The following is a 25,200-nucleotide window of genomic DNA, read 5'->3' on the forward strand; positions in this document are numbered from 1 at the left end:
CGCACGCAGGCACGAGACGGAGCCGGTAGCGCGGCCAGCGGGCGTGGACAAAGCCTGGGAGCGCCATGCGCTGGCCGGGCTGCCACAGCGCCGGCGGCCGGAGACCGCCGAGGGCGGAAGAGGCAAGCGCGGGAACGTGGGGTGTGACGGCAAGCGTCGGCGGCAGCGGCCAGACGCCCACCGCCCACCTGCAGCGCCCAGGGCGAGGCTAGGCAGCAGCTAGCAGGCTGCGTTAGCGCGGGTAGGGTACGAGTGGCTGGGAGGCGCGGGGGTACGGCGTAGAAGGGCGTGTGGCGGTGCGGCGGGGCAGAGGGGCGCCGGCCGTGCGCGTCGCAGCAGCCCCGGACGCGACGCGACAGACGCCGCGGGCGCAACAGACCCGCCGGGCACGGGCAGCCGCGGCAGCGGCCAGATGGCGCCGGCGGGCCCCGCCAGCGGCGGCTTGGCGCGGGCAGTGCTGGCCGCGGCCGCGGGGCGGACGTAAAACCGCGCTGGGCAAGGGCGGCGTGTGGCGCGGGTGGCGGCGGATACCGCGTGTGGCGTCGGGTCCGCGCCACGCCGTGACCGGTGACCGGACCCGGTCCGCCAAAGTCTGGGACTGCTGTGCCACGCCGTGTGGTAGTACCCGCCCCGGCCGGCGACTGCGCAGGGCTGGAGGTTTTATACACACACCCGTGCAGATTTTGTTCCCCAGCGATATCCAGCAGAACCTCAGCAAAGAGCACCCCCCCCATCCGGTCGGGTCGGTCTCGCACGGCAGCAGCGCCTTTCCCTCGCTCGCAGGGAGTTCGAACGGCCGCCCCCCTGGTGGTCGCAGGATTCGTGCCGGTCTCACCGGTCCGAAGCCGTTTTCGGTCCGCGCCGTCGGTCCAGTCCGGCCCCTGCTCGGGCCCCGTTTTGCCGTCTGCTCTCGTTCCGGCGTCGGGCTGCCGGCGCCGCTCTGCCGACGATGGTGTTTATCGACGGCGTCAAGTACGCCTGTGACGTGAGTGTGCGGCGCAGCCGCGCCCCCGGACCAGACTGACCAGCAGACGTGCATCCGCGGGCACCGGGTCACGACATGCACACACAAGGACCGCCCGCTGACGATGATCAAGCCCAAGGGCCGGCCGGTGTCGCAGTGTAGCCACTGCCGCGAGGCGCGCAAGTCGCGCGCGCTGCACACGCGGTGCGAGTGTGGCGAGCTCAAGTCGGACAAGCACTCGTGCTCGTGCTCGACGGGCGCGTCGTGCACGTGCTTCAAGATGAAGAACGCGGGCCGGCCGCCGTCGGCCGAGGTCGCGCTCAAGGGCTGCCACACGGTCGGCGTCAAGAACTCGACCGTGACGAGCAAGCCGCACCAGCACGGCAACTCGCCCTACATCATGGCCGAGAAGCACGTGGCGTCGACGCCGGCGACCGCGATCGGCACGCCGCTCGACAAGGACGCCAAGCCGGCGCGGGCGGACTCGCTGCCGGGCGCGGGCGTGTTCGCGCCCGGCCTGGCCGTGCCCGGCTTTCTGGCGCCGACGTCGCCCACGCCGTCCATCGACTCGTTCTCGTCCTCGTCGCTCACGCTCGGCTCGACCGCGGCCTCGTCGACATCCGACTTTGCCCAGCTGCACGACTTTGTCGGGTTCCCGGACGTTGTTGCCGGCGACAGCAGTACCCTGGTCCCCGACTCGGCCACGTTCGCGGTCAACTTTGCCGACTTTGCCCAGACCGCGCCCAAGTTCCCCTACACGCTGCCGGCGGCCGTGCCGCCGGCCGCGCCGGCGCCGCCGGCGACGCTCAACAACACCTTCTCGATCGCGGACTCGCTCGCGCTCGCGGACCCGCTGGCCATGGCCAAGCCCGAGCTCGCAGGGATCGACTCGCTGACGTTCATCCGCCAGCTGCTCGGCGAGGAGACGTTCCTCTCGGGCTCCGAGAGCGACGCGTCCTCCCACGACGAGGTCTTTGACGACGACACCCTGGGCCTGCCCGAGTTCGCGTCCGCCGGCCTGCCCGCGCTCCCCCGCCGCGCGCCGCCGACCCCCGTCGCGCGCGCCTCCGGCCCCCCGCCGGCCCCCGCCAGCGCCGCCGGCGCCGCCGGCGAGGAGCACGCCATGTTCACCGACATGTTCAACAACCTCGGCAAGGATTTCTTCTTCCCTGCAGTTGCGTCCGCGCCAACCGCCTCGGGCTCGGCCTCGCCGCTCGCCGGCGCCGCCTCGCCGGCGCCGGCCCTTCAGCCCCGCGCGCCAGCCTCGGTGTTGGACTACGACCTGCAGTTTGGAATACCCCCGTACTTCTCGCCGATGCACCCGGTTGTCTTTGAGTGACGGGCGCCCAAAACCTTCCGCTTTCGATCTAGAGTGCCCGCTCCGGCGGGCAGCTTGCGTTCTTGTCTTTGATGTATGTTCACGTTTGTATTCAGGCCTTGGAAATCTACTTCTTATCGACCTAACGCCGCCGCCGGAACTTGTCCAGCGGGCTGTCGTCGACGCCGGGACGCAGCCGGTCGAGCTCCCAGGGCGTGAGCGCGGCGTCCGGCCCGGCACGTGACGAGGCTGGTGTGCGTGGCGTCTGTGGCACGCTGTTCAGCTGCGTCATGCGGCGCAGCCGTGCGGCTGGTGCGGCTGACGGCGCCGGCATCGCCGCCTCGTCCGTCGCCGGCGACGGCGCCGCGCTGCGGCCGCTGCTGCGGCTCTCGGCGGACGCGGACGCGGACATGGGCGTGGACGTGCGGCTGGTGCCGCGCCGCCGCCGCTGCCCGCCGAGGCTGCCCGGCGACCGGTTGGCCGGCCGGATCGGGTCGTAGATCGTGCGCTCGGCCGCGTCCGCGCGCCCGCCGGGACTGCTCATCTCCTTGTCGGCGAGCGTGGCCGCGGCGGCCGCGGCCGCGGCCGACGTGGCCGCGTTCTCGTCGCGCAGGTACAGCGAGATGCGCTCGTCGCTGATCAGCAGCGACGACTGCTGGTCGTTGGTCTGCAGCGCGCTCAACCGGATGATGTACTCGAGCAGCGACAGCGACGCGATGTCGGCCGGCTGCAGCAGCAGCGAGCGCTGCTGCTGCGCGCGCAGGGCGGCGCCCGCGTCCGGCCGCGGCCCAAGCATGCCGTCGAGCTCGGCCGAGTTGAGCTGCAGCGACGAGAACGCGGCGACGAGGCTCTTGCGCGACAGCTCGGCCGTGGCGTCGGCGCCGTCGGCGCCGTCGGCGGCCTCGTCGTCGTCGTCGTCGTCGCCGTCGCTGGCCTCGGCGAACTCGTCCTCGTCCGCCGGGTCGGCCCACATCTCGAACGCCAGCCACTCGATGTTGCTCGGGTTCTCGACGCGCGAGTGCAGCATCTGCCGCTCGATCTCCTCGTCGTCGCCGTCAAAGTCGTACTCGTCCGAGTCGCTGTCGGCGCGGGCGCTGGCAAAGCTGGTCTCGTCGTCCGAGCTGTCCGAGCCGTACGGGTCCGACACGTCCAGGAACGCCTTGTTGAGCTTGAGCACGAGCACCGGCGAGATGGCGTCGTCGATCTCGAGCAGCCGGCCGCTGGCGCTGAAAAAGAGGCGCGTGATCTGGTCAGCGGGCCCGGGGAAAACTTACGATCGAGATCGGGATCTCGCGCGACCGCCCGCCGATGAAGCCGTCCGCGTCCTCCTTCGGCGCGTCCTTCCGGTCGAGCTCGTCGTGGTACCGGCCGTCGTTCAGGTCCTCGGTCACGACGAGCGCGTAGTCGTACCGCAGCGGCTGCGGCCGCCGGCGGCCGTCGGCGGCCGCCGGCACCCGGAACACCGCCGCGCGGCACTTGGCGTGCTCCTCCTTCCACTGCACGCTGCTCGCCGCGCCCGACAGCGGGTTGCGCGCGGTCCCCTGGAAGACTGTGTACATCTTGAGCGCGAACGGCGGGCCGACCTGCTGGCGGGTGTCGGGGCTGCGCGCAAAGGCCGTGTCGGCCGAGAACAGAAACGACGACGCCTGCAGCAGCCGCGACGGCGACACCGTGTCCGGCAGCGACGACGACAGGTTCGCGCCGGACGTCGTCAGCGCCAGCGAGATCAGCGGGATCGACTGCGGTCAGCGCTGGCCGGCGGCCTGCCCTTACGTCCTCGATCCGGGCCAGTAGCCCCAGCATGTAGCTCTCGATGCTCTTGGCGGCGCGCTTGCGGTCGTCGGCCGTGCGCGCCGCCGCGATCCGGCGCCCGGCGCTCTCCACGCGCTCGTCGAACTCGTTGATCTCGTGGCGCAGCGCGCGCGTGAGCGCCACGGTGCTGTCCAGGCTGGTGTTGCCGCGGGCCGCGCTGCCGTCAGCAGCGCCGGGCGCGCACTCACATCAGCTGGATCAGGTCGATCGCGGGCGTCACGATCTTGATCTTGGTGCTCAGCCGCCGCTTGACCTTCTCGAGGCTGTCCTTCTCGTCCTCTGGCAGTTTCTGCGTCAGTCTGGCCGCGGCCGCACTCACATCCAGCAGCCGCGTCACGCGCCGGATCGCATAGCCGGACACGATCGAGATGCCCGACCGGATCGCGAACGTCACGGCCTGGTTGCCGGCCTGGGTCAGCGGCGCCGCGCGCGACGTACCCTCGATAGCAGCTCGTCCATGGGGTGGAGGCCGGCGGAGGCGGCCACACGTGATGCGCCGCACGCGCCGCACGCGCCCGGTCACGGGCGGTCACGTGCAGGGTTAGGCGGCAAAAAATTTTGCGAGCCCACTTGTCCTCACACCTGGCCAGCACGGATCACGACGTTCGCATTGGTACGTACGCGCGGCCGGCGGCGGCCGGCGGCGGCAGACGCGCGCGATCGGCGGCCGGCTGATCGGCCGGCCGGCCGGCCGGCGATCGGCGCGGGCGCGGCCGGCGCCGGCCCGATGACCGCGACGACCGCGACGACCGCGCCGCCCGCGTCGCCGCCGCCGCCGAATCGCTGCAGAAGCACTGCTAACAGCCAGCACTCGGCCGGTCAGATCACGCACACCTCCCAGACCAGTCGGCACACGCACACCATGTCGGGACAGGACCAGCAGAACCAGGACGACTACAACAAGCTGCCGCAGCAGATGGGCAACGCCTCGCTGTCGGGCAACTTCAGCGGCGAGGCGCCGTCGTTCCAGCCCTACAACGGCCAGAACTTCCGGCCCAACCTGAACGCGACGTCGTTCACGCCGGCGTTCGACCCCAACCAGCAGTACTACAACCAGGGCGGGTACGCGCCGCAGCAGGGCTACGCGCCGCAGCAGGGCTACTACCAGCAGCCGTACGGCCAGCAGGGCTACTACGACCCGAACCAGGCGCAGTACAACAACTACGGCGGCCGCGGCGGCCGCCAGGGCGGCCAGGGCTCGCGCTACAACAACAACGCGGGCTACTACAACGACAGCGCGCCTGCCCCGGCCGGAAACCAGATGACGGTCGAGGAGATGGTGAAGCAGCGCAGCAAGAAGGTTGAGATCAACCTGCTGGGCAACAAGCCGAAGACGGCTGCGCCGACGATCTCGCTGTCGGCGACGCCGAAGGTGATCAAGATCGGCGGCAAGAGCGAGGCCAAGGCGGAGACCAAGGCGGAGGCCAAGGCCGAGCCGAAGGAGACCAAGGTCGAGGCCAAGGCCAAGGCCGAGGAGGTCAAGGCGGAGGCCAAGGCCGAGCCCAAGGCCGAGCCCAAGGCCGAGCCCAAGGCCGAGCCGAAGGCCGAGCCCGCGCCCGAGCCCACCGAGGCCGCCGCCGCGCCAGTGGCTGCCGCCGCCGCCGCCGCCACGCCCAAGGCCGCCCCCAAGGAGGCCGAGAAGCGCGACGCGGACGAGGTCACCAAGGCCCAGGAGGAGCACGTCGACGAGGAGGTCATCGAGGACCTCTACGGCAAGGAGCACATGTCGCTGATCTTCATGGGTCACGTCGACGCCGGCAAGTCGACCATGGGCGGCAACCTGCTCTTCCTCACAGGCACGGTCGACAAGCGGACGATGGAGAAGTACGAGAAGGAGGCCAAGGACGCCGGCCGCGAGTCGTGGTACCTCTCGTGGGTCCTCGACCAGACCAAGGAGGAGCGGTCCAAGGGCAAGACGGTCGAGGTCGGCCGCGGCTTCTTCGAGACCGACAAGCGGCGGTACACGATCCTGGACGCGCCGGGCCACAAGACGTACGTGCCGAGCATGATCGGCGGCGCGTCCCAGGCCGATGTCGGAGTGCTGGTCATCTCGGCGCGCAAGGGCGAGTACGAGACCGGCTTCGAGCGCGGCGGCCAGACGCGCGAGCACGCCATGCTGGCCAAGAACCAGGGCGTCAACCGGCTCATCGTCGCCGTCAACAAGATGGACGACCCCACCGTCAACTGGTCCAAGGAGCGCTACGAGGAGTGCACCGGCAAGCTCGGCAACTACCTCAAGTCGCTCGGCTACAAGCCCAAGGAGGACCTCATGTTCATGCCCGTGTCGGCGCAGTCCGGTCTCGGCCTCAAGGACCGCGTGCCCAAGAACATGTGCACGTGGTACGACGGCCCGTCGCTGCTCGAGTACCTCGACAACCTCGTCATGTCGGAGCGCAAGATCAACGCGCCGTTCATGATGCCCATCGGCACCAAGTACCGCGACCTGGGCACCATGGTCGAGGGCAAGATCGAGTCGGGCCACGCCAAGAAGGGCTCCAACTTCCTGCTCATGCCCAACAAGGTCCAGGTCGAGGTCCTGACGATCTACAACGAGACCGAGCTCGAGACCCAGCAGGTCGCCTGCGGCGAGCAGGTCAAGCTCCGCCTCAAGGGCGTCGAGGAGGAGGACGTCCAGGTCGGCTTTGTGCTGTCGTCGGTCGACCACCCGGTCCACACGGTGACGGCCTTCGAGGCACAGATCGCCATCATCGAGCTCAAGAGTATTCTCTCGGCCGGCTTCACGTGCGTCATCCACGTCCACACCGCCGTCGAGGAGGTCACCTTCGCGGCGCTGCTGCACAAGCTCGAGAAGGGCACCAACCGCAAGAGCAAGAAGCCGCCGGCGTTTGCGACCCGCGGCATGAAGATCATTGCTCGCCTCGAGCTGGTGTCGTCCACCGGCTTCTGTATCGAGCGCTTCGACGACTACCCGCAGCTCGGACGCTTCACGCTGCGCGACCAGGGCAACACGATCGCCATTGGCAAGGTCACCAAGCTGCTCTAAGCGGCGGTAGATAGTGAGCAATACACTGCGTACCCTCGACGGGCCGCGTAGCCGGCGGCGGACGGCGACGTTGAGTCACAAGTGCGTGGCCGCGCGGAACCGAGACGCGATCACAACTCGGCTGGGTTTTGACAGCGCGCGCTAGGCGCCTTTGGGCAGTAGGACGCGCTGAGACGCCGGCCGTGCACTAGCGCTAGCGCGTCCGCGTACGCTGCATGCCGGGTCGCGGCTGATGGTACCCGCTGTTCGCCTTCCCGCGGTGCTGGCGCGGGCCACGCGTCCCGGCCAGCCGTGCCGCGGCGGCCGGGGCTCCGCTGACGCGCGGTGCACGCGGGACCGCGCTGTGCGCTTCTGCGGCACGTACGCGGCCGCGGCCAGCCGGCGGCCTGGGGGCTGGTGCGTCGGCCGGACGGTCGCCCCGTCGGCTCCGCGGCCACCCCGCTCGGGACCTGCCGCGTCGCCATGGCGGCTGGCAGCGCATCGATCTGGGCGGCTGCGGCTGCCGACCAGCTCGGCTAGGGTCGATCTGGTGCGGCCAGATCCGCGGCTGGCGCTGGCACAGACCGTGCGGCGCCCGGCTAGCCGGTCGCCGTGGATGGGCACCAGAACTAGCATGTTTCAGCCTGCCGAACGGGGCGCGCCGTGCCGGCCGTCCGCACCAGCCGGCGGCTGCCAGGCTGTGGCGGCTGCCAGGTCGGCGCTCGATGCGGCCGCGGCCGCGGCCGGCCGTGCGCCTGCAGCGAGGGTGCGTGCCAAGCGGCGGCCGCGCCGCGTGCTACGGCGCCGGCGCGCTGGGTCGGTGTGCGCGACCCCGCAGCTGGGGACCGTGGGTGGCCCACCGGGCTATTAGCAGACACTGCCACAAACCGCGGTGCCGTCGCCCTCGCCACGCCGGCCGCGACTAGCGGCGATCACGCCAGCCGGCTCAGGGGAGATCGCCAGGGCTCGCGCGCATAATTGAGTTCGCATCGACCACGGCGGCGGACTAGTCGTACGTAGTGGCAGACTCGCCAATCGCCGTCTACTGGGGCGTCCGGCCGTAACGCCAGGCAGCGGCGCGGCCGCCAGCGCGGCCGCCACCGTGTCGCCCGTCCGGCGGGCCCTAACGGCCGTGACGCAAGCCCGTCCGCGCGCCTAGAATCCCAGACAAGGCCCCTGGCGTACGGGGCGTCCGGGCCTGCCGGCGGCGCGCCGACTTGGGCTAGTGTCGCGCACCCGTCGGCAGCGCGCTGCGCGCTCCTGCGATCTGATGCACGCTACTGCATGCTGCTGCACTCCAGCGCAGTCCCGTCAGCCGCTGTTCCGCCGCCACGGCGACTCACGGGTGCGCAGCCTGCATTCCTCTCTGGCTGCGCCGCGGTGACTGCTATCCCCCTGCGCGGCCGCACCCCGGCCGGCCAGGCGCGGGTCCGTCAGCCGGCCAGGCGCGCCGGCGCGTCCGATCGCACAGCCGTCATACTCCGCGACGGCTGTGCCGCATCCGTTCCGCAGCGCGGCGTTCGGTCTGTGCGCGCTTGGTAGGGTTCGTCGTCTAGGGCTGTGTGCACGACAGACAACACGTGAGGAACGCGTCCGTCGCTGGCCTTCGCCGCCGCCGTCGGCATCGTCGGCAGCGCCCGCACGCGCCCGGCGTTCTCAGCGGCCACCGGCGCGGCGGTCGGCGTGTGCCGCCGGCAGCCATGGGCGCGAACCGGCCGCCGCCCCGCCGCTCCGCCGTCTGAGACAGTCGTAGTACCAGCCGAGACACGCAGCCTCGCCTGTCGCCGCGTCCGCAGCGGCCGCCGTCGCCGTCCGGCGGCGTCCCGTAATCGCCCAGGCCGTCCGGCAGCGCGCGGCCGGCCGGGCGCCGGCGCGGCGGCAGGCACCCGCGGGCGCCGGCGCCGGCGGCGCAGGCGGCGCGCCGCACGGTGCGCCCACCGCCGCCGATTTTTCACCACTCTCCCTGTTTTCTTCCGCACAGGCAGCAGCACCACTCTGCAGACCCCAGCGCGGCCAGCCAGCGCGCGCTCAAGCATCTACGGACTCGCAAGCCCGGCAATCGGTCTCTGGGACTGACCGGCTCCGTTTGGCGGACTCCCGACAGACGCAGGCTTCGCGTGCGTTTGCCAACAGGACGTGCGGATCGGCTCGGCCGGTCGCAGACTCCAGCCAGCGCCGCCCCCTTGCGGACCGGCGGCCCGCCTCTGATCGCCTGGCGCTCGGCTGCAGCCGGTCGCTCGGTTGCGGGGTGCGCTCGCGCAATCCACGGCTGCCTGGCGCCGCCACGCGGCCGGAGCCCGTCGCCGCACGCGCCCACGCGCGCGCCGCCCGCGATCCGCCCCGACGGGCACCGCCATGCGCCAGCCGTTCCCCGTGCCAGGTTCGTTTGGCCCAGGCCGTTGCATCCCGACGCGGGCGAGGCCGCCGCACGGTTAGGTTCGAAATCCGGTCCGGACGCCGTCTGCCGCGCTCCCGGCCAGCAGGGGCCGACGGTCGTCTCCTTTCTCTGCAGACCCGGGCGAACGTTGGACACGCATCATGAGCCTCTCGATCAGCCCGCAAGTATGTGGCGTGCCGGCAGCCGCACGGCGCGCGAACGGCGCTGACGGCCAGGACCCCTCGGTCAGCCTCACGGCCGACGGCGCCGAGCGCGCTGCGGCCGCCACGCGCCTGTCGGTCTCGTCGCTCGAGTCCGTGTCCTCATCGGGCTCGTGCCACATCACCGAGACCATGGGCGACCTCTACGTCAAGGAGCTGCCGGCCGGCCACGCGTCGGTTGACCACTCGCGGCTCTCGATGTTCTCGGATGACGCCGATTTTCTGGACGCGCGCGAGGACCTCGACACGGACGTGAGCGCCGAGACCGACGCCGACACGACGGCCGTGCTGGACGCGCCCGATCTGCTCGACGCGCTGCCGGCGCTGATGACGCCGACGCTGTCGGCGTCGACCGCGTCGACGCCGGCGTCAGCGGCGTCGTCGCCGCCCTCGTCCGCGTCGTCGGCCACGCCCGTGTTTCCGCCGGACCTGGACGAGACGCCGCTGCGCACACTCAAGCGGCTGTCGGCCGCGCCCGGCCTGGACGACGAGTTTGCGCTCGACGAGGACGCGCTGTCGGTCCACAGCCACTCGTCCGTGGACGCCGACGACTCGGTCTGGCCCTCGGACGAGGCCAACCCCGACCTGGTCCCGCGCGAGTGGAAGACGTACCTGAAGGCGCGCGCGGTCGATATCCAGCGCCAGTTCAAAAAGTCGCCGCCGACCGAGCACGCGCCGGCGACGTACGAGTTTGAGGAAGACCGCTTCATCGACGAGCGGTCGCGGCAGGCCCTGGGCCTGTCACTGGGCAAGCCGTTCATCAAGCGCCGCAAGTCGCGGCTGTCGCGGCAGCTGCGCGTGGCCGACGACGACGAGCCGGACGCCCGGCGGGCTGCCGAGGAGCGCCCGCCGCTGCCGACGATCGCAGACACGTCGCCGCCGGCGGACGCATCGCCGCCGACGGACGCGTCGCCGGACACTTCGGCGGAGCCGGCCCGGCCCGCCGAGCCGGCCGCTTCCTCGGCCACGGCCGCGGCCACCAGCCCGACCAGCCAGCGCGCCTCCCCAGCGCTTCCGGACGCGCCGCTGCACGGCCTTGGTCTGTCGGCGGACGCAGCCGACCCGCTGGCGTCCCCGGCAGCGTCGGCGCCGTTCCAGGCGCTCGACGCCGAGACGTCGGTCGAGTCGTCGTCGTCGTCGGACTCGATCATGGTGCTCAACCACAGCGACGGCGACCTCGACGCGCGCGACGCCAAGGCGTCCAAGTTCTCGCTCGGCTCGTTCTTCTCCAACCGGTCAGCCTCGTCGCCGCTGCCGCTGGCACGGCCCGACAACCTCGCGGAGAGCGCGCTGCGGACGCGGTCGAGCACGGCCGCGGCCGTCCGCGGCGGCAGCCTTGTGCACGCGCTCGACCAGTACGGGCAGCACGTGTCGCTGCTCGACGGCAAGCTGCAGCTCAACGGTATCAACGAGACCGACCTGGGCTCGCTCGACATCGGCCCGCTGCACGGCCTCGGCGAGAACCTGGGCTCGCCGCTGGACGCGCCGCAGCCGTCGGCAGCGCTGGCAGACTCGCACGTGTTCACGCGGCGGCCGAGCCTCATCCTGGACGAGTACGACGACCAGCGCACGCTCGACGACAGCTACGACTTTGTCTTTGGCCGGTCCGAGCCCGCGGGGCCGGTGCCGGCCGCCGGCGACGCGGACGACTACGACATGGTCGACCCCGAGTCGGCCGACGACCTGTCGGCGTCACTGAGCGGGTCGGCCGACGACAGCGCCAGCAGCGGCGACGGCCGGCCGGCGCGCACGATCCTGCACGTCATGCCGTCGACCGAGAAGCTGAGCTCGCACTTCTCGCCGGCGCGCATCATCCGGCGGGCGGCCTCAAACCCGGTGCTCAAGGAGCAGCCGGGCCGGGCCGAGGGCCGGAACCTCAAATCGTTCACAAACAAGGCCATGTCGCTGACCAAGGGCAAGTCTAAGACAGCGATCCCGGCCTCGGCGAGCTCGCCGTCGCTCGCCACCGCGGCCACGGCCACGCCGTCGGACCTCCTGCAGATGTCGCTCGACCACAGCGTCGGCCTGGCGCCGGACGACGAGGCGTCCAAGGCAGGCTCGATCTCGCGGTCGCGCGGCCGCGGCGGGCTGCTCAAAAACGGCTTTGGCCGGCTGTTTAGCTCGGCGAGCGAGCCGGACCTGGCGCAGAAGCGGCAGCAGCAGGCGGCCGAGCCGGACACGGCGCGCGCGGCGCCGCGCAACAACAAGTTCCTGGCGCTGTTCGGCAACGGCAAGAAGAAGGCGGACGAGGCCGGGCCGCTGTCGCGCGGGAGCTCGTTCGACGGCAGCCCGCCGGCGTCGCCGACGAGCGCGGCCGGGCCGGGCTACGGCGAAGCCGGCGACGACGCAGCCGACCGCGCGGCCGGCGGCGCGGCCGCCGAGGAGGACGACGAGCGGGCGCGGCGGAGCCCGAAGAAGTTCAACGAGTCGTTCAAGGACCGGCTCCTCCGGCGGGACGGCGCGCGGGCGTCGAGCAAGGACCGCGCCGGCCAGCGGTCGGTGTCGCCGTCCGGCGACCGCGCGCGGCGCTCGAGCTCGGAGGACAGCAGCCGGCGGTTCGCCAAGCCCGGGTCGGGCGGCCGCGCGGCCGGCCGGCGCCAGCAGTACTTCTTCCAGAGCCGGGCGGCCGCGCCCGGGTCGCCCAGCGGCGCCAGCAGCCAGCGCCGGCAGTTCTACTACACGCGGTTCCCGATCAACGTCGAGCGGTCGATCTACCGGCTGTCGCACGTCAAGCTGGCCAACCCCCGGCGGCCGCTGGTGCAGCAGGTGCTCCTCAGCAACTTCATGTACGGGTACCTGAACCTGATCAACCAGTCGGACATGAACTACCGGTACTGGGTGCAGCAGATGCTGGCCGCGGGCCACCTCCAGCCGTGCGGGACGAGCCAGTACGCGCAGTACATGCAGTACACGCAGTACCAGGAGTACGTGCAGCAGCAGCAGTACTACTGCGCGTACCGGTCCGAGCTCGAGCAGGCTGCCGGCGCGCAGACCGGGCTGGTCACGGGTGAGCTCGGCGCGCGGACGCAGGCCGCCGACTATGCTGAGCCCGCCGACCAGGATGACCAGCACTACAACGCCAACGTCGAGAACGAGGGCACGGTGAACGGGGCGGCGCCGCGCGAGGCCAACATGTTTGCCGGGCTCAAGAAGGCCGACGACCTGGGCTGGCCCCGCGGAAGCAGCCGCGAGAACGACGACGACGACGACAGCAGCGACGACTCGAGCATGAACCACTCGGACTCGTCCGCGGCCGAGCACGACGTCTACGGCTTCCACGGCGAGGCCGGCGCCCGCCGCGCGCTCGTCTCGGCGCCCGCCAACGGCGAGACGTGCGACCTCGGCGCCGACAAGTACGCGGCCAAGGCCGACGCGGCCGCGCCGGCCAAGGCCTACTATGACTACGAGTTTGACTACGACTACGACTACGGCCACGACGAGCACGAGATCGTCGGCTACTACAAGTAGCCGCCGCTTTTGGATACGCGCGGACGCCGGTCCGCCGTCGTGGCCCCGGTGCTCCTTGCTTCATTTCATTCATCTCCCCCGAGTGCGTGTACATAGATGTATATAGATATCGTCGAGGCCACAGACGCTGCCGAGCAGATCGAAAAGGACACAGGAGGAAGGCATAAGGATTGGGAAGGATAATTCATATTTTTAATGACGCCTACGGACTGCGTGGTATATAGATAATGCTTGCGTTGCCACCGCCGGCCCGTAGACGGCACGGCCGGCCTAGACGGGGTTGCGGGCGCTGCGCCAGATCCACGCGGCCATGGCAAACATGAGCGTGAACGCCGAGGACGCCATGACGACGGGCATGATCGACGTCTCGTTTTCCTCGGGCTCGAGCCGCGGCGTGGCGGTCGACGGGAACATGGCCGCCTCGGCCAGCTGCACAAACAGCTCCGACAGCGTCGACGTCCACGCGGCCGACACGTGCAGCGGCGCCGAGAGCCCGATCTCGCGCGTGTAGACGTCGGGCTGCTGGTCCGAGCGCTGCTGCTGCTTGTCCAGGTCCGCCTTGAGCGCGGCAAAGACGACTGGCAGGCTGTCCAGCTGGGGGTACTTTTGCTGCCGGTCAGCGCGCCCGCCCGCCGTGCACTTACCCGCAGCTCGACGATGTGCGAGAAGCTGTCGGGGTTGGCCGAGTCGTACGTGTAGCAGATCACGTCGCACTCGTCCAGCCGGTGGCTGTTTTCGAGGACCGCGGGCTCGAGCTCGCCGAGCTCCTCCATCTGCGGTCAGCGGGGCCGGGGGAGGACTCACAATCATGTAGCACTGCTTGCCGCCGTGCATCTCGACGCTGTTCACGGCGGTGTTGGGGCGAATGGTGGGCATGTAGACGGTGGAGAACGGCCGGTTGAGGAAGGCGCTGAGGAGGGTACTCTGGCGGTCAGCGAGTTCAGCCGCAGGGCGTGCGGCTCGGGCGGGCCGGGAGCCGCACGGGGTGCGGCGCTCGGGCGACGCGGGAGCCGCACGAAATGCGGCGCTCGGGTGACGCGGGAGCCGCACAGGATGCGGCGCTCGGGTGACGCGGGAGCCGCACAGCGTGCGGCGCTCGGGCGCGCGCGACGCCGCACGCCGTGCGGCGCTGCGCCCGCCTCCGCTGCTCAGCCGCGTGGCGCACGGCCGCCGCGCCTGCCCCGCGCGTCGCCCGCCGCTCGCCCACACCGCCACACTCACCTTGCCAGACACGGCTGCGCCGAGCACAAAGCAGCTGAACACGTTGCGGTCGACGCGGCCGGCCTTCGGCCGCGTCCGGCGCTTGCGCGGCCGGGTCACCTTCAGCGCGTCCGTGGTGCCGCCCTTGTCGGAGCCCTCAAAGCCCAGCCAGGCCAGGTACGCCAGCGTGGTCTTGTAGTCCTGGAACGTGGTCATGCTCCACTGCGCGAGCCAGCCCTGCAGCGTGACGTAGCCCTGCTCGTTCCGCACCGTCGTCGACGGGAACTGGGAGCTCAGCCACGACGCCGGCAGCCCCGGGGCCGGCGCAAACAGCGCGTTGAGCTCGGCCGAGTTCAGGCCGCCGTCGTTGTCCTTGTCAAACAGCAGGAACAGGTCGACGAAGAAGCGGTAGCCCGCCGGCGAGAGCTCGACGGAGCAGTTCGGCGGCACGTCCAGCTTCGGGTACAGGAACTTGTCGCTCAGCGAGAGGCTGTCGGTGTAGTGGTACGACCGGACGATCTCCCACGTCGTCTCGTGGCGGCCCTTGATGGCAAACAGCCGGTTGAGCGCAATGAAGCCCTCCTTGGAGATGCCCTTGGCCGAGATCGCGCCCGGCACCGACTTGTCGATCATGGTCTTGATCTCGTCCAGGTCGAACGAGTCCAGCGGCTTGTTGAAGCACTTGATCTGCAGGTCGTTCATCTCCTTGTCGCTCAGGTAGCCGTCCTGGTCCTTGTCGCACAGAACTGCGTCAGCGGGCCCGGCGCCGACTTACAGAACACGCGCTTGATGGCGGCCACCGCCGCGGGCTTGAGGTCCTGCTCCTTGGCGTCGAACAGCGGCGCGATCGGGTGCGTCACCGCCCGCTGGCACAGGTAGAATGCCTGGTTGATGTTGTACTGCTCCTTGGCGCTGCACCGGATGCACGACTCGATCTCCTTGAACTCCTGCATGATCAGTGCCATCTCGTCCAGCACCGGCTCGTCGCCGTCCGCCGACGCATTGAGGTCGCACTTGTTGGCGCACAGTACCACCGGCACGTTCACGCCGAGGGACCGGAAGTACGGCAGCCAGAACAGCGGTATCCGCTCGGACGAGTAGTGGTCCGCGTAGATGAGCCAGATCACGTCCGACCGCCGGATCTCGCGGTTGAGCGTCTGCCGGTCCTGCGGACTGAACGACGTGTCCACGATCGTCACCGTGCGGTTCTCGTACGACCGCCCAAAGTCTGGCGGGATCGAGATGGGCGGCAGCTTGGGCTGGATGTTGGGCACGAACGTGGCCTTGACCAGCGACGTGATCAGGCTGCCGTCAGAGCTGCGCGCTGCGCGCCGGCCTACCTGGACTTTCCGACACCTAGAGTCAGCGTGCGCTACCGGCCACCTACCATCGTCGCCGCAGACGACCACTCGCACGTCGGACGACATTGCGGAGGCAGACTGCGGCGCGCGGGCGTCCAATGAAGTCGCATCGTGTCCGGGTAACTGCGCGGCGGCTATGCGCCACGGTTCAGCCTCGGGCTGTGCTCGCGCCTACGGGGCTCCTACGGGCGGCTATGCGCCACAGCGGCTATATGATCCGCGCCACCTGCAGTTGCCGCTCGACGCGCCGGTGGCGGTGCACGCGAGCGCCGGCGGCGGCTCTGCCGTGCGCCTGCGCGCGGCTATGCGCCACAGCCATATAGCCGCACCATGTTCAGCATTCGTACAAACTACAGTCCAGATCCGCTCGGACGCGTTCTGGCGTCGCTGTCCCAGAGAAAGAACTGGCAGCGGTGTTCCGGATTGAGCTCGCGGGACTTGCTCGAGGGACCGACGGGTCTGGGTCAGCGCGGACAAGCGACGGCATACTTTGAGCAGATCCAGAACGCGCGGCCCTCGTTGATCCCGGGCTTGCGCGTGACCAGCTTGATCGCCGGCAGGCCGTGCTCGCACTGTGGGGTCTCTGGCTTGGCAAACAGCTGTTTCCAGGCCGCTTTCTGGTCAGCCGGGGAGGCTGTGGACGCCGGGGCCGACGACGGAAACGGCGGCGTAGAGGATATGGAGGTCACGGACGAGGCCGATTCCGAGCGCGCGGCCGGCTGGACGTCCGGCAGAGCGGCCGGCGCGGTCGTGGCGGGTTCCAGGGCCGGGCCGGCTTTGCTGTCGACGCGTTTGACAAAGGCCGTGAGCCTGCTCTGGCCAGAGTCTTTGCGCTTCAGGCCGCGCGCGGGCGACACCGGCGGCTTGGCCAGACGCGCCGGGGGCGTGGCGGAACGGGCGGCCATCGGCTCGGCCTTGGGCTCGGCCTTGGCGGCTGGTGGTGCTGGCTGAACAGGCCTGGCCGTCTTCTGCGGCGCCGCCCGAAACATGGCCGCAATGTCGCGCCGGTTGAACTCGGACCACGACTTGGCGGCCAGCGACCGTCCGATCGCCAGGGCCGTGTCCTGGGGCACGTCCGCAAACACTGCGCGGTCAATGTCGGCGTACACCGGGCAGTGGTCCGATCCGCCAAGGTCGGGCCTGATGTCGGCCGCGCGAGTGGCCGCCGCCAGCTCCGGCGAGACCATGATGTAGTCGATGCGCGAGCCCACGTTGCCCGGCCGCGCGTTCAGCTTCTGGTTCCAGCACGTGTACATGCCGGTGCGGGTCGGGTGGTGCTCGCGGCAGACGTCGACAAGTACGGCGTCGGGCGCTGGCTGCAGCAGCGAATCCACGATCGCAGCCGCCGCCGACCGCGGCTCGTCCGGCGGCGACGGCTCAGCCGTGTCGATGCGGTCGCGGATCACGTTGATGTCGCCCATGACGACCACGCGGCGGCCGGCAGCGACCAGCGAGCGGACCCGTCGGTCGAGCGTTTCGAGGAAAAAGAGCCGGAACGACTGGCGGTCGGCGGCCGCGGACGACGCAGGGCAGTACAGACCGAAGAGCACGAACGCGCCGAGGTCGAGGACAAGTGCGCGGCCCTCGGAGTCGAGCGCGAGCGCGTCCGCAGACGAGAGTGTGCGGTCGTAGCCGCCGATGCCGCCGTTGAGATCGCGAAACGGCTTGCCGGAGTGCTGGCACGGCAGCACGCCCGTGAGGCCCTCCTCGGCCCGGACGACAGGCAGACCGTGCCGCACAAAGACGGCGACGCCGGAGTAGCCCTTCTTGTGGCGGGGCAGCGAGAAGTACGCGTCGTAGCCGGCGACCATGGCCATGGACGCCGTGATGTCCTGGCGCTGCATCTTCACTTCCTGGAAGCACACGATGTCGGCGGCAAGCAGATCGAACATGGCCTGGGTCAGCGGGCGCGCGGCACGCGTACCTCGAACGTTTTGTGCTCGTTCCACGGGTGGTAGAAGAGCACGTTGCGCAGGCCGCACACGTTGAACGAGACGAGCCGGACGGCGCCGGCCGCGGGCGGGCCGGCGGCCGGTGCGGCAGCGGCCGGCGCAGCGGCCGGGGACCGCGCGGCCGGCGCGCGCTCGTCGACGGGCGCCGGAGCAGGATCCGCGGAAGCCATGCGGTGGGCCGGGGAGCGCGTGTGTGCAGCCGCACGAGATGCGGCTCGGGCGCGTGGCGCGTGCGGCGCGCGAGGCGCAGGCGGCCGCCGCACGGCGTGCGGCTCGCATCCCGCGCCGCGCGCCGACCCCGCGCGGGGACGCATTTAGCCGCGGGGCAGGGTAACCGCGTGCGGGCGGTCACGTGCCTTATCGCCCCGGCCTCGACGGCTTCTCGACGGCCCCCAGCTCCCCAGCCCGCAGCGCACCGACCGTCGGCGACCAGCGACACACCCCAGCATTCGCCCGGCCCTCCCGCCCACGGCTCCGCCCCGCCATGTTTGTGCTGCCGCCGCCGCCCAAGTACCCGGTCGGGTCGCCGGCGTACCAGGCCGCGCTGGCGCAGCTGCGCGAAAGCAACCTCGACAGCCATAACACGCTCACGTTCCCGACCGGCCCCGAGTTCACGTTCGCGGCCGGCGAGGGCGAGTACACGCTGCGCGAGGACATCCACCTGGCGACGCCGCCGCCGCACCCGTCCGAGGTGCCCGTGACCAACCCGAACCCGCTGTCGACGGCACCGATCCCGGTGACGGCCGGCGTGCGGATCACGCTGTGCTCGATCACGTACCGGGACCGGTCCGGGTCCGTGGCGACCGCGCGCACCGGGCTCACGATCCCCGACGGGCGGTCGTCGTCCGACACGGCGCGCGAGCTCGAGGACGACGGCTCGGTCGCGTCGTCGTCGTTCTCGTACGGCACGTCCGTCGGCAGCGCGTCCGTGCTCGGGCCCATGTCGCTCGGGTCGCCGGGCGGCATGGCCGACATGAGCCCCGAGTCGCGGCTGGCGGCGCTGCTGGCGCCGGCCCGCGACAAGGCCCGGCGCAAGCCCAAGAACAGCATGACCAAGTCCAACAGCTCGTTCGTGTCGCGGATGACGCCGCACGAGAGCCTGGCCAAGCGGCTGAGCGAGCGCAGCTCGGACGACGTCTACTACTTCGCCAACATCTCGCGGTCGTTCAACTGGATGGACTTTGCGTCGCCGACCCAGAAGCACGAGCCGCTGACCAAGGTGCTCTTCACCAAGGCGCACCCGGTCGGCCACGACGTCAACATGGTCACGCGCTCGTCGCAGACCATCGACGTCGCCGTCAGCTTCTCGTCCGGCGACATCCTGTGGTTCGACGCGATGTCGAACCGGTACAACCGCATCAACAAGAACGGCGCCATCTCGGCCGAGGCCGCGCCCGAGGTCCGGTGGGTGCCCGGCTCGGACAGCCTGATCGTGGCCGGCCACCGCGACGGCGCCCTGGTCTTCTACGACCGCGACCGCGAGGACTCGCCGTTCCGCCAGGAGCGCGACGACGCGCGGCCGGCGGCCGGCGCCGGCCCGGCCGGCTTCTCGGTCCTGCGCAGCATCCACACGTACGCCCGCGGCAGCAGCCGCGCGACCAACCCGGTCGCGTACTGGACGCTCTCGGACTCGCCCATCACGTCCTTTGCGTTCTCGCCCGACAGCAAGTACGTCGCGGCCGTGTCCGAGGACGGGTACCTGCGGGTCATTGACTTTGCGCGCGAGCGCCTGGTCGACGTCTACTCGGCCTACTACGGCGGCCTGCTCTGCGTGTGCTGGTCGCCGGACGGCCGGTACATCCTCACCGGCGGCCAGGACGACCTGGTCTCGATCTGGTCGATGGCGGCGCGGTCGCTGGTGGCGCGCTGCCAGGGCCACCAGTCCTTCGTCAAGGCCGTGGCCTTCGACCCCTGGCGCTGCGACGACCGCGTCTACCGCTTCGCCTCGGTGGGCGAGGACTGCCGCCTGCTGTTCTGGGACTTCTCGGCCAAGTCGCTGCACCGGCCCAAGACCGCGCACCGCGGCAGCATGTCGTCTGGCTACGGCCAGAGCAACGCCAGCGCCAGCAACCTGCCAGGGCTGGCGCCCACGACCACCGGCAGCTCGCTGACGCCGCCGACGAAGGCGACGCTGTCGGCGCTGGCCCGCCAGCGGTCCCGCTCCGACTCGGTCTTTGCGGACGCCGACGACACCGTCTTCCACCCGATCGCCTCCAAGGCCAGCATCCCGATCATCCCGCCGATCATGAGCGCCAGGGTCGACGACCACCCGCTGACGTCGCTGATCTTCCGGCACGATTCGATCATCACGACGTGCCACCAGGGCCACATCCGCACCTGGAACCGGCCGGGCGTGACGTCTGTGGACGGCGTGGTGGCTGAGTAGTAAGCCTTACGTGACCGATTCTGTGTAGCGCGCCGCGCGGCGTGCGGCGCTGCCCTGCAGCACCGCTGCCCGGGCAACCATGCCGGACGGCACACCGCCACGGGCGCCTCCGGCGACGGCCGGTGCTGGGGCGTGGCGTGCGGCCGCTGTGGCGCATGCCGCCGGGGCCGCCGTGCCGAACCGAACGAGCGGCCCGCGCCGCACGCCGTGCGGCTCCCGTGTCTCCTTGTGTAACCTGCTGTCGCGGCCGGCGCGGTCCGGAGGCAGCCAATCAGCGCGTCCGTGTCCGGCGCAGCCGGCGCCCCGGGCCGTCCGCCGGCGGCCTCCGCGGAGCTCCGCGGAGCTCCGCCGGGGCGGCTGCCGCGCCGGCGCTGCGCGCGCCGCTGTGGCGCGTGCCCGCACCGCCTCGCGACGGACCCAGCGCGCACGCGGCGGTGCGCGAGCGCCGCACGGCGTGCGGCTGCGCTAGCGTCGGCTGCGGCGTGCCCCGCCGCACCCGGTGCGGCGCTAGTCGGTCAGCCGACCGGCCGCCTGACCTCGGCAGCTGCGCCTTTCCCAGGCCGGCCAGCACCCTCGGCAGGCTAGCCGACGCGGCCAGCGGCCGCCCAGCGGCCGCCCAGCGATCGGCGGGCCGCGTCCGCTACGTCCGCCCTGCAGCGATAGGCGCCAGCTGGCCGGAGCAGTGGCGGCCGGGCGGCCGGCGTCGGTGAGCTGTAGTCGTAGTCGACCAGTGGCGCAGTGACAGGCCAGGCGGTGCTGCAGTGCCCTCCGCTACTGCAGACCGCTCGCAAACGCCACCGGCCATCACGCTCTCTCGCGCTCGCCAGGCAACGAGCGCTCTGCTGCTGCTCTTTGTGTCCACGTTCTCACGTTCTCGCCGAGGAAACGACCCAGGCTTAGTAAGTGACGCTGTCGGGATCATCGCTAAACTTCACCAGACGTTTCTGCCCGGCCCCGAGTTGCACTTTCAAGCCATCCACACGTGCATCGCCTGTCGAGATCAAGCGGGCGCCAGAACCGGCAGACAGAGCAGTTCGCAGACGCCGAGGCGTGCGCCATGAATATCCTGCAGCGGTCCAGCAGCTCGCTGTCGTTTTTCGACATCCGGTGAGTTTTCGGCGGACGCCGCTGACGGCAGGCTCTACTCCGCGGACCGCGATGTGGTGATCGTGCGCGGCAACCCGGACGAATCGGCCGGGGTGGTGCTCAAGGGCGCGGTGGTGTTCTCGGTGATGGAGAGCGTGTCGATCAAGAAGATCTCGCTGCGGCTGTACGGCGTCGTGCGGCTCAAGTAGGTGGGCGCTCGGGCAGGCTGACGGGCAGCTGGCAGGACTCGGTGCAGACCGCGCGCGGGCTCACGCAGCGGACGAACCGGTTCGAGCGCGTGGTGTACGAGCACACGTGGAACTTCCTCGAGTGGGAGGGCAGCAAGAACTCGAGCCACACGGTCGGCCAGGGCAACCACGAGTACCCGTTCGAGGTGGTGCTGCCCGGAGGTGAGTGCGCGCGGCGCGGCGCTGACGCCAGCGATCCACGAGTCGGTCGAGGGCCTGGACGGCGGCTCGGTCGTGTACAAGATGAAGGCGACGGTCGAGCGCGGGCGGTTCGCCAACAACATGATCAAGAAGAAGCACGTCCGGATCGTGCGCACGCTGGGGCCCGAGGCGCTCGAGCTGTCGCAGACGATGTCGATCGAGAACATCTGGCCGAACAAGGTCGACTACTCGATCTCGATCCCGAGCAAGGCCGTGGCGATCGGCTCGGCGACGCCGGTGCACCTCATCCTGCAGCCGCTGCTCAAGGGCCTCAAGCTCGGCACGATCCAGTGCGTGCTCAAGGAGTACTACACGCTGCAGATCCCGCACGGCCCGGCGCACGCCAACGCGCGCACCGTGGCCCAGCATACCATCCCGGCGCCGGACGAGGACGAGCTCGGCCTGGACGTGTGGGACATCCGCGACGCCTTCGAGGTCCCGGCGTCGCTGCACAAGTGCACCCAGGACTGCGACATCGACGGCTTTGTCAAGATCCGCCACAAGCTCAAGTTCGCCGTGTCGCTCAAGAACCCGGACGGGCACGTGTCGGAGCTGCGCGCGTCGCTGCCGATCACGCTCTTCATCTCGCCCCACGTCGCCGTCAACGACGGCGCCGAGGAGATCGGCTCGTTCGGCTCGGCGCCGTCCGACGAGATCAACGCGCCGCCGCGGTACGACGACCACATCTACGACCGCCTGTGGCAGGACATTCCGACGTCGGGGCTCAACACGCCGATGGCCTCGGGCGCCAACACGCCGCGCATCCGCAGCCGCCGCAACTCGGGCGAGAACGCCGACGCGCTGGGCTTCACGGCCCTCGACATGCAGAGCGCGCGCCTGCACGCCGGCCTGTCGGCCCTGGCGCTGTCGCAGGCGCAGGCGGCGGCCGCGCCGGGCGCGTCCGACTCGTACTTTCCGCCGCGCGGCCAGGGCTCGGGCACGCCCTACGGCTCGGGCACGCACACGCCGCTGTCGGCCGCCGGCGACGACGGCCACTGGCCGGGCGTTGACCAGCCGAGCGGCACGCACATCTCGCGCGGCCAGACGCCGATCGGCTCGCCGGCCATGTCGGCCATCTCCGAGGACGATGCCCGGCTCGACTGCGACCTCGGCACGCTCTCGCGCGTGCCGTCCTACACGACTGCGCTGCGCACCCCCATCCGCGACGACATGCAGCAGTGGCTGCCGTCGTACGACGACGAGGAGGGCAACGCCTCGCGCGGCTCGTCCGCGTCGCATTCGCGGGCCTCGACGCCGCCCATCAGCCGCCACGCGTCATCGAGCGTGCTGCCGTCGCTGTCGCTGACGTCGCTGTCGGGCCTGGCCCACAAGGGCCACCACCACGACGGCGCGTCCTCGAGCTCGGGCTCGGGCCAGCGGTCGCGCTCGCACTTTTTCTCGATGAAGAAGGACAAGGAATAGAGCGTTTTGGATTCCGCATAATACAGTACTCTTCTCTGGTAGCGCGAGACTGCGAGCCGCGCGGGGTGCGGCTCGGAGGCTGTGAGCCGCATGGTTTGCGGCTCAGCGTAGACGAGCCGCGTGGGATGCGGCTTGGCATAGCCTGCGAGCCGCACGATCTGCGGCTCAGCGTAGTCTCCGAGCCGCGTGGGATGCGGCTTGGCGTGGTTTGTGCGCCGCACGATCTGCGGCTCAGCGTGGTCTCCGAGCCGCGCGGGATGCGGCTTGATGTGGTCTGCGAGCCGCACGGAATGCGGCTCGATATTGTCTGCACCGTACCCCCGCGCGGCTCGGCGTGGTATGCGAGCCACAGCGCATGCGGCGGTGCCTCCCTTCAGCCGCACGTCGTGCGGCTCATCTACGTCCCCCCGCCATACTCCGTGCGGCTCGTCTCCCGCCGCCGCACGCCGTGCGGCGCGGCCGCACGCGTCGCCACCCACCCGCGACCGCCCGTAGCACAGCTAACGGCGCGCGCTCGCACGCCGTCGCACGTCCGCGTTACGCCGACAACGCGCCGTCTCTATAAGAGCCCCGTTCGCGCCCGTAGACCGCCAACCATGTTTTCCTGTGTCCTCGTCGCCGTCGTCCTGGCCCTGATCCAGCCCGCGGCCGCCTTCTTTGGCCGCGAGCCGCCGCTGCCCGCCCTGCACGACGTTGCGCCCACCACGATCGACCAATTCCTGCCGTGCTTCCTGGCGGACGTGCGGTCCGAGGCGTCGCCCGTGTTTGCGCAGTTTTGCGAGCTGGCGCCGGCGCCGTCGTGTTTTCGCGCGGCCCTGCGCGACATCCTGCCCGACTGCAACATCGCCGACGACCGCCGCCGCGCCGTCCTGGCCGTGCAACTCACGCGCTGCGAGCTCAGTCTGGCGCACGTGGCGCCGCCCGTCGAATGCACGTACAATCTGGACGACTCGCGCGCGCGCACAGCGTGTCTGCGCCAGCTCGAGAGCCAGCCGCATCTCTGGGCCTCGTTCTCCGGCAACTTCCGGTCGATCAAGACGATCTGCTCGACTGAGCGGCTCGACCACGAGCGGGGTACGTGTGGCCACGGCGGCGCTGACCGCAGAGGAGACAATTGCGCTGCACACCAACCTGACGGCCGCCCAGCAGCACGCGCTGGAGATTATCCACCGGCAGCTGAGCGCGGCCGACGCCGGCGCCGTTGCCGCAGAACAGGCCGTGGCGTCATGGGCGCACCAGATGGCCGCGGCCAACGACCAGCTGCAGGCGCTCGAGCGTCAGATCAGCCGCGTGCTGGACACGACCGCAGCCAAGGCCGAGGCCAAGTCGGATCTGGTCCTGCAGCTCTGGGACCGGCTTCTGCGCGCGTCGCAGGCCGCCGACGGGCTCGCCGCGTCGACCGCCGACAACCTGGCCACCGCCAGCCGCGAGGGCGCCGCGCTGCGGCAGCACATGGCGGCCGCAGCAGACGAAATGCACGACGGGCTGGCCGCCATCGTGGACGACATGGCCGCCACAGTCGCCGCCGCCGTCGACCACCACGCGTCACGGCTCGGCAGCCGGCTCACGGACGTGGTCGTGCCCGTCACCGGCGGCCTGCAGGCTCTCGCAGACGAGCAGACTGCGCTGACGGCGGCCATGGCGGCCAACGTGGTGGCTGCGCAGGCCGCCGTCGACGCGTCCGCCGCCGTGCTCGTCCAATTCGAGGATGGCGTCGGCGAGATGTTTGACCACATCGACCAGCGCGTCCAGCACGTTGCCGGGTCTCTGGCCGAGCTCAACGCGACCGTGGCCGGCGTGCTGGCGGCCGCCCGTGCCGCCGACTCGGGCCTGCTGCCGATCGCCGTCATGTGCACACTCGCGTACAACGGCCGGGCGGCGCGGCTGGCCGTGGGCGCGCTGCTGCTGCTGCGGCTGCTGGGCGCCGACGTGGCCGGGCTGGTCCGCGCGGCTGCCTACGTCGCGGCGGCGCGTGTGCGCGCTTTTGCTTTGCTGGCGGCGCAGCCGCTGCCCCGCCCGCCGGCCGCGACCGGCCTGGCGCCGGCGCACCTGGCGGGCGTGGCGGCGGCGGCCGCGATTGTTGTGATCCTCGCGGGCGTGATCCGGCACCTGACTCGCCGCCAGGCCCAGAAGTGGGCCCTGCTCGGGGCGTGCTGAGCCCCTCAGGGGCCACCGCGGCTGGCGGCGGCCCGGGTCCGTGG

General features: G+C 70.8%; 9 protein-coding genes across 9 annotated transcripts; 6 read left to right on the top strand and 3 right to left on the bottom strand.

Moving 5' to 3' along the window:
* Positions 1-633: 633 nt before the first annotated feature.
* Positions 634-2,428, top strand: V1510DRAFT_410777 (uncharacterized protein). Its single transcript, XM_066932779.1, has 2 exons — positions 634-985; positions 1,032-2,428. The coding sequence occupies exons 1-2, from the start codon at positions 950-952 to the stop codon at positions 2,301-2,303; spliced, it is 1,308 nt and encodes a 435-aa protein (XP_066791178.1). The 5' UTR covers positions 634-949; the 3' UTR covers positions 2,304-2,428.
* Positions 2,425-4,553, bottom strand: V1510DRAFT_424819 (RanGTP-binding protein-domain-containing protein; the record flags this gene model as incomplete). Its single annotated transcript, XM_066935111.1, has 7 exons — positions 2,425-2,557; positions 2,873-3,528; positions 3,557-4,021; positions 4,056-4,251; positions 4,283-4,383; positions 4,414-4,503; positions 4,533-4,553. The coding sequence occupies 7 exons, from the start codon at positions 4,551-4,553 to the stop codon at positions 2,425-2,427; spliced, it is 1,662 nt and encodes a 553-aa protein (XP_066791179.1).
* Positions 4,554-4,615: 62 nt separating this feature from the next.
* V1510DRAFT_372939 (putative translation release factor erf3) lies at positions 4,616-7,214 on the top strand. Its single transcript, XM_066931506.1, has 2 exons — positions 4,616-4,707; positions 4,903-7,214. The coding sequence occupies exon 2, from the start codon at positions 4,957-4,959 to the stop codon at positions 7,096-7,098; it is 2,142 nt and encodes a 713-aa protein (XP_066791180.1). The 5' UTR covers positions 4,616-4,707; positions 4,903-4,956; the 3' UTR covers positions 7,099-7,214.
* Positions 7,215-12,260: 5,046 nt separating this feature from the next.
* On the top strand, positions 12,261-13,385 carry V1510DRAFT_410786 (uncharacterized protein). The gene has a single exon (XM_066932780.1). It carries the CDS (start codon positions 12,460-12,462, stop codon positions 13,141-13,143), a length of 684 nt encoding a protein of 227 aa, XP_066791181.1. The 5' UTR covers positions 12,261-12,459; the 3' UTR covers positions 13,144-13,385.
* On the bottom strand, positions 13,194-15,796 carry V1510DRAFT_410790 (EF hand associated-domain-containing protein). The gene is made up of 7 exons (XM_066932781.1): positions 15,731-15,796; positions 15,684-15,699; positions 15,119-15,648; positions 14,365-15,089; positions 13,948-14,067; positions 13,788-13,916; positions 13,194-13,752 (listed from the first exon to the last, which is right to left on the bottom strand). The coding sequence occupies exons 1-7, from the start codon at positions 15,768-15,770 to the stop codon at positions 13,414-13,416; spliced, it is 1,899 nt and encodes a 632-aa protein (XP_066791182.1). The 5' UTR covers positions 15,771-15,796; the 3' UTR covers positions 13,194-13,413.
* A 372-nt stretch (positions 15,797-16,168) lies between these two features.
* On the bottom strand, positions 16,169-17,826 carry V1510DRAFT_359950 (exodeoxyribonuclease III; the record flags this gene model as incomplete). Its single annotated transcript, XM_066930994.1, has 2 exons — positions 16,169-17,599; positions 17,629-17,826. 2 exons carry the CDS (start codon positions 17,824-17,826, stop codon positions 16,169-16,171), a joined length of 1,629 nt encoding a protein of 542 aa, XP_066791183.1.
* A 223-nt stretch (positions 17,827-18,049) lies between these two features.
* V1510DRAFT_428184 (WD40-repeat-containing domain protein) lies at positions 18,050-20,060 on the top strand. The gene has a single exon (XM_066935251.1). The coding sequence runs from the start codon at positions 18,141-18,143 to the stop codon at positions 20,040-20,042; it is 1,902 nt and encodes a 633-aa protein (XP_066791184.1). The 5' UTR covers positions 18,050-18,140; the 3' UTR covers positions 20,043-20,060.
* Positions 20,061-20,664: 604 nt separating this feature from the next.
* Positions 20,665-23,040, top strand: V1510DRAFT_410802 (uncharacterized protein). Its single transcript, XM_066932782.1, has 5 exons — positions 20,665-20,941; positions 20,981-21,149; positions 21,181-21,333; positions 21,366-21,538; positions 21,570-23,040. Exons 2-5 carry the CDS (start codon positions 21,100-21,102, stop codon positions 22,997-22,999), a joined length of 1,806 nt encoding a protein of 601 aa, XP_066791185.1. The 5' UTR covers positions 20,665-20,941; positions 20,981-21,099; the 3' UTR covers positions 23,000-23,040.
* Positions 23,041-23,545: 505 nt separating this feature from the next.
* Positions 23,546-25,156, top strand: V1510DRAFT_428186 (uncharacterized protein; the record flags this gene model as incomplete). The annotated part of the gene is made up of 2 exons (XM_066935252.1): positions 23,546-24,073; positions 24,105-25,156. The coding sequence occupies exons 1-2, from the start codon at positions 23,596-23,598 to the stop codon at positions 25,154-25,156; spliced, it is 1,530 nt and encodes a 509-aa protein (XP_066791186.1). The 5' UTR covers positions 23,546-23,595.
* Positions 25,157-25,200: the final 44 nt, after the last annotated feature.

Source organism: Dipodascopsis tothii, assembly GCF_038497935.1.
Source record: "Dipodascopsis tothii strain CBS 759.85 unplaced genomic scaffold V1510scaffold_3, whole genome shotgun sequence".
NCBI classification, from domain to species: domain Eukaryota; kingdom Fungi; phylum Ascomycota; class Lipomycetes; order Lipomycetales; family Lipomycetaceae; genus Neoaidaea; species Neoaidaea tothii.